At 39.0% G+C, this 10,971-nt stretch overlaps 1 protein-coding gene across 2 annotated transcripts; it reads right to left on the bottom strand.

Annotated features, from left to right (window-relative positions):
- Positions 1–659: 659 nt before the first annotated feature.
- On the bottom strand, positions 660–6,420 carry LOC144535507 (adhesion G protein-coupled receptor G3-like). Of its 2 annotated transcripts, none has more exons than XM_078278028.1 (18): positions 6,337–6,420; positions 6,131–6,222; positions 5,947–6,021; positions 5,782–5,853; positions 5,519–5,677; positions 4,745–4,780; positions 4,547–4,621; positions 4,255–4,411; positions 3,989–4,145; positions 3,774–3,902; positions 3,507–3,617; positions 3,367–3,406; positions 2,953–3,053; positions 2,758–2,879; positions 2,409–2,674; positions 2,220–2,310; positions 1,840–2,123; positions 660–1,751 (listed from the first exon to the last, which is right to left on the bottom strand). In XM_078278028.1, the coding sequence occupies exons 1-18, from the start codon at positions 6,357–6,359 to the stop codon at positions 1,633–1,635; spliced, it is 2,109 nt and encodes a 702-aa protein (XP_078134154.1). In that variant the 5' UTR covers positions 6,360–6,420; the 3' UTR covers positions 660–1,632. The 2 variants fall into 2 exon arrangements, with proteins under 2 accessions (XP_078134154.1, XP_078134155.1); XM_078278029.1 differs by having other exon boundaries at positions 1,840–1,944.
- Positions 6,421–10,971: the final 4,551 nt, after the last annotated feature.

The raw sequence follows: 10,971 nt of genomic DNA, 5'->3' as shown, positions 1-10,971 counted from the left end.
TTCACCCTTCTCGTTTTGAAATAAATTAGATTGGCTAAATGTTCCCAGACACAAGGGCTTCTTTTCATACATGTCTAGATTTATGTTTTTAGGAAAGCAGTAGAAAAACACTTCAAACCATTATCTTTGCGTGTGAAACTGATTTCTGATTTTGTAAATTAATGACTAAAAAGCAGTGATTTTTGGCTCAATTACCTAGCTCTTGAAATTTACTTTTTTTTTTTTGTGTTTCACCATCATTTACCACAGTTATCTCAGTTCCTAGAAGAAGGCTCTGCTGTGGCTTACCTAGAGAGCTCTAATGCATGGACACACACAGGTATCATAGAAGCCCGCTGTGCTCTGCATGAAAGGCCTTTTTGGGGGGGGCAACACAAATCAGATGTGTATGGCAGTAATTACCCTAGTTTTTGGCTGGCACGCTGCGGTCATTTAGAAGATTAATCAGTCACGGAGAAATAAACATACTTTGCTCTCTGAATGTCACTCCCCAACCTTACACACCCAGAGTTGTGCAGATGGAAAGACTCCTCTGGTGTCCACTTAAGAAACCTTAAACTTTATTGCACTTCTGCAGGCAATCTCACTAAATTCACTAAAGCAATTTACACATTTTTAGTTAGGTCTGCATTTGTTGTCCTGAGATGCTGACTGAAGGATCAAGCCATACCACATTTTATTAAAAACAAACCTTGACAAGCCGTAACAAACATTTCAATAAAAGACGAGTGTGTTCCTTTTAAGGCTATTAGAACACAAAAACAAATAGAAAAGTAGCAGGCATCCGTATATTGTTATCCAAAACTTATAAATAAATAAATCTATAGGAAATAATTACACACAAAAAAATACATAATTTCCAATGACTCCTGGTCATTAAGGTAATGCATTTCGCCAAGTTACACAAGGTTTAAATGCTAGTTAACTACAGCCATATTTCAGAGAATAGTTTCAACATAGTGGCGTGCCCTCAGGCCTCTTATCACTATAGGTAGCCATGAGCTCATTTCTTGTTGGCCAGTTAAGGCTCCCCGCACAGTGGATACTGCTCTCTGTAGACAAAAGGTAATTATCTGCAGGCACGCAAAGCGCTAACTGGCTAGCTCGACACCCAAACACTGTAAAGAGTGTGAGAGATAAGACTTCCCTGCGCCTTTTTTTTCTTCTTTGCGCTTTGCCATCTTCAGTCCATATGACAACCACATCGGTCATATTTTTCTGAACATTTGAATATTGAACATTATTATAATATTGAACATATTTGAACATTCCAGTGTATGACTGAAGCTTTGATTTAGGACCTTTGTGATATATTCTGAGTGAATCACAATCGTTACTGAGTGTTTCACAGTGAGTAAAACAGGGCTTCTGTTGAGTCATCGGCACAAATTATTTCCAGGAGATTACTCCATCTCCTGTGTCAGTGCTTGACTTATTAGTCATTTTTCTCAATAAAGGTAATCCAAATTAGCTGGGTATTCAGGGAGAATGAAAACCTTTTTATAGTATCTTACCAGCACCTCATTCAACAGAGGCTCTGCTTGAATATATGAAATAAAATGCTGCCCTCTTGTGTCAATGTAATCTCTGGCACAGAACACTTTCTGTCCCCACTTGAAGAGCATATGTATATCAATGTGGATTTGTGACAACTGTGTTTGATGTATCTGTGGTGCTACTGCTGGCTGTAAAGCTTCTGTCCTCTCTAGTGATCTTGCTGGAATTGAAATAGTAGATGAACAGTAAGAAACCTGCAAAAACAGGGTAGATGGGTTACATTAACATTACATTACATACATAATTACCATTGCAAAATAGTTTGTAGTTTTTTGAGTCTACCTTGAAAGGAGTTGAGGATGGTGAAGATATAGTAGGAGGCTATGAGCAGAGGTCCGTAGCTGAAGAAAGCAAAAGCCCAGGTGATGCCGAGCAGGAAGACCAGGCCTAGAATGTAGAAAGAGTTTGTTTTGATGGAGCTGGTGTCTTGAGCTTTCCCTGCTGCAGGCTTCAGGAGAACAATCTTCCGCACAGTCATGATAAATACAATGAGGGTGAAGATGAACACTACAGCATAGTAACCAACATTCACCCCCTGGTGGACAACAGCATTAGAGATCCAGCACCTAAAAAATCATGAATAATAATGCACTTCAGTGACATTAATCTCTTTTTGTTTTTAAATAAGAAATGACACTTGGCAATCAGTAAGAGTTGCTTACATTTTTGCTGAATTCCCAACATCAGTGTGAATGACCATGTAATCATATTGTCTCACAGCGACAAAAGCGATCACCACTACAGCTGGTGTGCCTAAAGAAAATGTGTACATATTTTTGTTATGCTTATGTGGTATGAATTTAAGCACATATGATTGTTTTGCTCAACTATGCCAGGTTCAGTTCTCTTACCCCATCCTGTGATGCAAATCTTCATCATGTAATGTTTGATGTCAGTGGGAAGCTTCCATAGAGTAAAGTAAAAGTGTAGACCCTCTATAAAAAACCAGGAAATAGTGGCCAACATAGTGTAGTGCATAACTGCTGCCACCGCCACACATGCGTCGAAGTTTCCCAAGTTGGCAATGCTCTCATTTACCAGGAAGGACAAGTTCAGGGTGAACATGGAAACAAACAGGTTCATCAGGATCTTAGTTGCTTGGCTTGCTTTCCCTTTTCTGTGGAGGGAGTTAGGTTTGTGTCAGCAAAATCCTTTAATATTATATGTTAAAATTTAAAAACTCCCACTGGTTGCCCTTACCTGATAAAACAATACATGAAGAGAGCCACCGCCAAGAAAAACATTGACAGGCCACAGCCGATTGAGGTGATGTAGGTCAGAGACGTGAAATCTGAAGAGCTTATGTTTCCAGGTGGAGGGGACTGATTTAGAGAAGGATGTGTTAGATTATGTGTGGAATGATGAATCTGGAATTACTTAATACAATCATCTTACCATGAGTATTGCAAAAAATGTTAGATGAGAGCACTGGCATGTGATGCTGCCATTGGTTTCTTTTGTCTTACAGCCATCTGTGATCCAGATCGCCTTTTTCCCTACGAAGAGAGAAGACGCTACTGAAGTCCTTTTCACATGAAAGCTGCAGTTGGTAACTTTTATAAACATAAGTGTTTGTCATATTTGCTGAAATAATCTGTGGAAAATCATATTCCTCTGCCTCCTCCCAGTGCTCCTATTGGCATTTGCAAGATTCCACTGATTATCTGACATTTTGAGCAAATATTACAAAAATGTATTTCTGATAAAAGTTACCAACTGAGCCTATAACGAATAGTGGAAGTGTGACAGAAATTTGTGGTTTGTTTAAGGCAGTTTTAAAGTGAGTATAAACTGAGTATTATACCGTACCTTTTCCATCCCACGATCTACAAGAAGCAATGTTTCCATTCTGTATTGGAATAAAAAAGAAAAATTAGTCCACTCATTCTTTCAATAAGCAGTTATTATAAACCTGTTAATATATCTTATAGCTTCATCATCTCTTTTACCTTGTCCTCATTTCTGTAATGGATGACTATGGTATGTGAGAGATTGGATATTTCTGTTCCCATTTCAATTCCCATTACCTCATTGTTAAGAAAAAAACTTTTGGGGTCATCCTGTTGGAAATACCATATAAGTCATGACAGGCACAGGGGGGAAAAACAGTTTCCGGGGTGTAGATATAATTATGTAATCATTGTGTTTATATTAAAGTTGTCCAAAACACTTCATGTGCAATTAAGTCAACTTTTCTGTCGTATTTTAAGTTTTACCTGACGAATTCCTGGAAAAACTAGAACTGCAGCAAATGAACTATTTCTTTTCACTGCCATAGTGCTGGCCTCTGAAGGGATTTGCACCGATCGAGAAAAGTCCGTCATCGAATCATTATCCTCAAGAACCTACATAAAAACAAAAAAGATGATCAGAAAAACTACAGGGTGATTTAATTCTATTTAATACTGTGTTTTACTGGCAAACTGCATACATTTATATCAACACTTGTTGTAATGCCAAAGATGATGTCGGTTTGATTTTTTGGGGGGAGTTTAGTGATCACCCCTTTAATATTGCCTATTGTGATGGTTGCTGTGCTTTCATTGACCATGCCTTCCAGCAATAAGGAGATATTATTCATGATTTTTCTGTAATGAAAAAACACACAAATCATTTCCCATCATTACAGTTCCTAACAACACCACACCGAAATGTAGCAGTTGACTCCTGTTGCCAGTCAATTATTGAAATACTTACGCTGCATCTTCCATGCTGATACCAGTGCCATTATTGCTATGAGGGGGAGGGAGAGTAATAGCACCACCTGGCTTTTTTCCAGGTGGCTTACATGGCACACAATGGTGGCTCTTGCTTGAAATAGAAATGATGAGGTTGTAGTCTGTTTCTTTTAAACCTGCATATCAGGACACACACACACACACACACACACACACACACACACAAACATGTACATACACAAACAGAAACACTTGATTTAAGTAGCAATAGAATATTGTAAATAATATCATCTAATAAAAAATTATAATACCTTTGCAAGCGTCTTTGTCATAGGGTTGAATTTTTTCACAGAAGCTGTTTTGGCTCAATCTAATATTTTGGTTACCTTAAACATATTAAAACATTATATTATTGTTATACATGTGCCTTGTTAAGAGTGCTATCAATGCTGTTAAATGTGCTCTTATAGATATGAAAGTAAGATATGTGATAGAATTGTGATTTTTACCTGTATTCAACCATTGGTGAATGTGTAAGAGGAAACCTGCAACAGAAGCAAGGTTCTATAAGATGATTGGTTTGAAAAAGAAACAGTCACTGAGTTAGTTATTTTAGTACAGAACTATTTGACCAATAGGGGGCAATCTCTCACTGCTTTTGTGCCATTATATACTCTTTCACTTGCAATAATGCCAGTTACATTTTATTTTACATACATATTTCTTAATAGTACAATTAATAACAAAAGGAAAGTAGAGAGTTGACTGGATTCAGTCATTGTGACTGTATGTACAAATGTAGTTTCTTTTTTTTTTTTTAAGTACTCTACGGTGGCCCTGAAGTGCAAATCACAATAGCAAATAGAAAAACGCAACAGCAAATCATAAAAACAAAACGGAAAATAGGAAAACACGACAGCAAATACGAAAACACGACAGCAAAATAGGAAAACACGACAGCAAATATGAAAACACTTCAACAAATCATAAAACACAACGGCAAATAGGAAAACACGACGGCAAATAGGAAAACACGACGGCAAATAGGAAAACACGACAGCAAATAGGAAAACACGAAAACACAACAGCAAATAGGAAAACACGACAGCAAATATGAAAACACGACAGCAAATAGGAAAACACGACAGCAAATAGGAAAACACGACAGCAAATGATTTGTTGAAGTGTTTTCCTATTTGCTGTTGTGTTTTTCTATTTGCTGTTGTGATTTGCACTTCAGGGCCACCGTAGTATTCACATAGAAAGGAGTTTGTCATCAATACCTGACGTTGTGTTTGATGGTGGCTTGAAGACTTGATTTGGTGAATGCATCAGTACAATATCGTGCTTGGAAAGAGTCTCATTATTCAGAATCAGTATCCAGATGTCATGACTTTTCTTTATTGTGAAGTTGCAGTTGAAATCTTCATTGTGACAACAGGCTAAAATACAAACCATAGAACACTCACATTCATCAAATGACCAAGAGAAACAATTGAATGGTTGATTTCAGTGGACTCAAATCAGGCTAATTAGGAAACAGTACCTGGTGTTTTGTTCCCCTCCTGTGGTTTGATATTAAAACCGAGTTTCATTCTGGTCTTATTATAGACAACCTCTGAAAGATGATAAGAAACTACTGTTTACTCTGAATTTTCTTTTAAACTTTCAGTTGAAGACCTTTATCTTTCAACAGTGTTGTCAAGTTTACCAGATGGAAACGGATATGATGACTCTATGGCACTGGCAAACAGGACATTCTTTTGTCTGCAGGTGTCATTTGTGTCTATTACAAAATGACAAATATGGTATACATGTTAATCTGTACAACAGATGCTTAATTGTGTTGAGAAATACTGATTTGTTTCAAGTTAGTTTTAGTTGAACGTACTCACCTGAGCTCCCAACTATGTTGTTCTTGACCAATATCCCATAGAACAGGATTGCTACAAACATCCAGCGATGCTTTACATCCAGTGGTAACATCCTGATGAGTAAATACAATGTACAGTAAGTACAATGTGCATTATATAATTAGATATTTAGTCATCTCACATATCCATTTTTAAGTGTCACCTAACTGTATAGCAGCTTTCATTACCTGAGTGAGGTGATTTTCTGCATTGTCACTCTTGGGAGCGACTCACATCCACCTTACAGTTATTACATCTCACTGTTAGATATACCACTGATGTTATTCCTGTCTGATTTACCTTGCAAACAAAGCTCGTCCATTTATCACACCACATGTTGTGTTCGTTTTCTAAGGAAACAGACTGCCACGTTTCATTATTGACTGGAATGAGGTGTACCTGTAAGCTGCTGAAACCATCAACCAAATTTAGTTTTGTTTTCTTGTGGTGGTTGGTACTTACTTTATCATACCAACTACTACAATAATTTGTAGTAATTTCTTGTAGTTAATTTGATTTTGTTTCTCAAAAGTATGTCTCTGTGTTCACATGATAGGATGGATTAAAAACAAGTGGTGAATACATTCTATGGTTTATTGAAAGAAGAAAGTCTTTATTTAAATAGCTCATTCATTGGTTCATTGATTCACTTTTAGCCATGCTGTGTGTAGCTCTCTGGATGGCAATGTCCGTCTGTCTGTCCACTACTTTGTGCCCGACTGAAATATCTAAATAACAACAGTATTGGATGGGTTGCCATTAAATCTTGTATTCATGGTTCCCAAAGAATATATCCTACTTTGGCGACCCCCTGACGTTTCTTCTAGTTTTACAATGAGGCTGAGTGAAATGTCTCAACAACTATTGGAGGGATTGCCATGAAATTTGCCACACACATTCCCACCGGAGCCCCCTAAATTAAAATGAACAACTTTGTTGATCTACTGACTTCTACTTGGTTTGTGACCAAATGCCTGCAAAACTAATTATGTTCCCATCTGCCTGAGCTGTACTGGCAATGTCTGTGTTTATTGTTCATCAGCAAATGGAGAGCATGGTATTTAAACATCATACCTGCCTGACACCAGCATGTTAGCAACGTCATTGTGAGTTACATGCTGATGTTAGCATTTAGCTCAAAGCACAGCCTCACAGTGCCACTAACATGGCTGTAGTCTTTTGTTTGTTTGTATCGTAGACTATAAATATTAGCAATCTATGGTTTGTATGAATGTGTTTTCTCCTTTTCAGAGTCACAGGAGGACCTCAGGATTTTTACTGCTGACAAAATGTTAAAGAAATAATCAATATAAGGCTACAGACAGCAGCTGGTTAACTTAGCTTAGCAAAAAGACTGAAAACAGCTAGACTGGCTCTGTCCAAAAGTAAAGATCAGTAATTAACACAATATACCTTGTTTGTCCTTGGTTTCAAACTCCTGTAGTGCAGAGAAGTTTTGCTCAAACCTACAAAACTTTACTTTAAATTGCTTTTAATTGGCACATGGAGGGTAGACTTAAAAGAGGACATTTCAGAAAACGATTGGAAGAAAACTCATGGCGCGTCTCAGAAAAAACAGCAAACTCTAATTTTAAGCTACTCCAACATATCTGGCTGATGCAGACATACACAATTCCTGTTAAATTGAATAAATACATCAGTAATACACCTGACCTTTGTTTTAAATGCAATGACGCTAAAGGAGAAATTGCTGATAGGCCTTATTACCAATTGTTTGTCCTGCTGATTTACATGGAAATGTTTTACAAAGGCACCTAGTTCTTATCTGGCACAACCAGTAATACAAGAAGATGTCTGAACATGATGTCGGATGTTTGAATATTTCAATCAATATATCTCTACATTAAGTGTGATTTAGTGTCAATGAAGAGCTGGAACATGTTGATGAAGCAGTTGAATCTAAGGGAAAGTTTTATGGAAATATTGTCAACTTCATCCATCTTTATTCTTTTTTATAGGTTGCATGTTGTTTCAATTTTGAAACTTGCAGTCATAACACAGGATCACAAATTGTGTTTGATTCTCACCTGAAGCATAATGGAAAGTTGTGTCTTATTTATTCATACAGTAAAATGATAAACTTGTGTCCTGTAGGCTTATTTGATGCAAAAGGAATAAACAAATTACAGTCAGTCACAGTCAATAAAATTTGCATTTGTGTGGTGTAATACAGTCAAAGCTTTATGTGTAACTGTCCACAGCAACAATGCCTTGTTTGAGCTCTTAAATTATCAGGTAAATATCCTCAGAGGAAGGACGGGGGGAGGGATAAATGAAGGGGACTGAGTATGAATTTGATGTCTGAAAAATGTGTTAATGCTGCCCCCTGGTGAAAACTTGAACGCTTACTCTGAGTATTGGTTGACACCATTTGGTTGGTATTAAATAATACAAGCCTTTTTTTTGTTTTGATAATCTCTGGCTCAAAACATGAGAGACCTGAACAAATAGCACTGTAGAATAAACAACACTGCAACTGACCGTAAATTGGCGGATGACAGAGCCTTTAGAGGAACAACTCAAGCTCCTCTGTGGTTGTTAACAGGTTGATAATGTCATTACAGCCAGCCTGCTAGCCTACTAAGGCAATTACCGCCCCACCAGCAGCACTAAACACATTTAAGACCCGATCGCAGTCTGGATAGGCCTGCTTGGATTCATTGATGGAGTTTTTATTGACAGTTTGGAGTTAACTCAACGTATTGAACCATGTGGTCGGTCTGATGATGTCATGGCTATCCTTATTAATGTCTGTGTGGCTATTAGCTGTTTGTCAGCGCTGCATAATGTGGGCAGGTGAGAAAGCAAACTTCTCCCTCCATTACACAGACATTAGCTTAGTTTGTCATATGAAAGCACTGTGCAAATTGAACAGCCGTTAAGTTAGTAATGCTTGGTAGTTTTATGTGTATTGCTCTTAGTTCTGCCGGTACTCATCAATAAATAAATCAGTGTTTCCTGGTGTGAGGTCAAAAGTAATGAAAGCTGTTTCTTAGCTCTGCACTGCAGGCTGTTCACTGTGTTGTTGTTGTTTTCACGAGCCGTTTTTTTGGTGGTTCGTTGCACAATGCTGTGAGGATAGAGCCAAGGGCTCTGTGCCGTATGGCAGATGAATATTTGATGGCCCCTAATGGAGCTTCGCTCTCATGCCATAGCTCTGTTTTTCCCACCACGCGCTGCAGATGGTGGAACTATGTGGTCGGCATCCATTTTGGCGCTTCCCTGGTGAATTTGGTTGCCTGTCTGGCCATTCCACACAACAGCTGCCCGTGATTTCATCGTACTGGTTGGGGGGGGTAGCTATAAAGGTTACCAGGCAGACAACTGGTAATGATGCTGAAGCTCCAATGCTCGCACAATATACCAAATCCACACCCCCGAGCACCCAGCCCTCATAGGCAGCTGTATCCCTCGCAGTACGCCCTGTGCGTGAACTTGTGATCACCAAAGTCAGCAGATCACCTGCCATCTATCACAGAGGGACAGCCTCATGTTACACATCATCCCATATACATCTGGATACGTGTGTCAATATTTATGTCTACTGGGAATAAAACATTGTCGGCATCAATCCTGTTGAGGAGATTAAGATCTTAACTTAACTTAAAGGAGCAATGTAACCCAGCCTGTCAGTCCAATTACAGAAGTGACAGTGAGGCAGATCAGCTATGTATTTCCTTGGTGACCTCATCCTCTATACAGCACAATCCATAACTCTGACAGAGAGTTACCTCCCACTAATGTTTCACTATCAGTCTGTTAGGGTAAATGGATCTCGCAATCAAAGTGTTGAAGGGTGTAAGGAAAATGAGGAGCGGGCTCGGCCTTGTGCTGGAATGTGGGATAGCAGAGGTTGTGTGTGTGTGTGTGTGTGTGTGTGTGTGTGTGTGTGTGTGTGTGTGTGTGTGTGTGTGTGTGTGTTTTCAAGGCACCTGTTTATGCTGTCTTTGCATGTCAGAGCCTGTATACACACACACACACACACACACACACACACACACACACACACACACACACACACACACACACACATCACAGCTGCCCCTCACATTACACAGTTATTTCTGATCTGCTCAGTCAGCCACAGGCATGGGGGGACAGCGGGGACAACACTTTCTCCTTTGGTAAATAACACACACTCACAGGAGTGTACAGCAACCACACATCAGAGCTAATCCTTAATGTGGTATCTTTAAATGTACAGTACGGTGTCAGTGACTGTGCATGACTCTTTGTTCACCTCATGGACTGTGTCTCACCCTGCACAACCATGACTGATGTGGTGGAGCTTTGGGCTCATTGATTGCTTTACAGCTTCAATGAAAACCTGATCGGCATGCGGCTAAAAAATGTCACATTACAGATATAAATCAGTGTAATGCAGCTTGGTCGCTCTTCGGTTAACTAACTACAACCACAGCAACCTGCTTTGGGTCTCCGTACAATTGTTTTGTGTCGAAAAGTATGGAGTAGACGTAATTTATGAACTGTGGAGATTCTGAATAGCAAAAGAAAACAAACGAACAAGCGGTCAAATTTCTTACATAAATGTTTCATCACTTCTCTTTTACAAGGACACAGGTGGCACCATATACTGGCCAGTGCTGTGCCTCCCTAGTCCTCCACCATTCAAGCAAACAAACAAACATAAACATAGACAGACGAACACTGTAACCTTCTCAAGTGGAACGTCTTTGTGGTTGGCAGAGAGGCATTCGTCACCATGCTAGAATTACAGTAGGCTCGCTCACGGTCACCTTGGCCAGGGGAGGGACTTTTGTGATTGAAGATCTTTGCTGCTT

Source organism: Sander vitreus, chromosome 20 (genome assembly GCF_031162955.1).
Source record: "Sander vitreus isolate 19-12246 chromosome 20, sanVit1, whole genome shotgun sequence".
NCBI lineage: Eukaryota > Metazoa > Chordata > Actinopteri > Perciformes > Percidae > Sander > Sander vitreus.
Note: the sequence above shows the minus strand (reverse complement) of the source record. Positions and strands in the feature narration are given on the sequence as shown.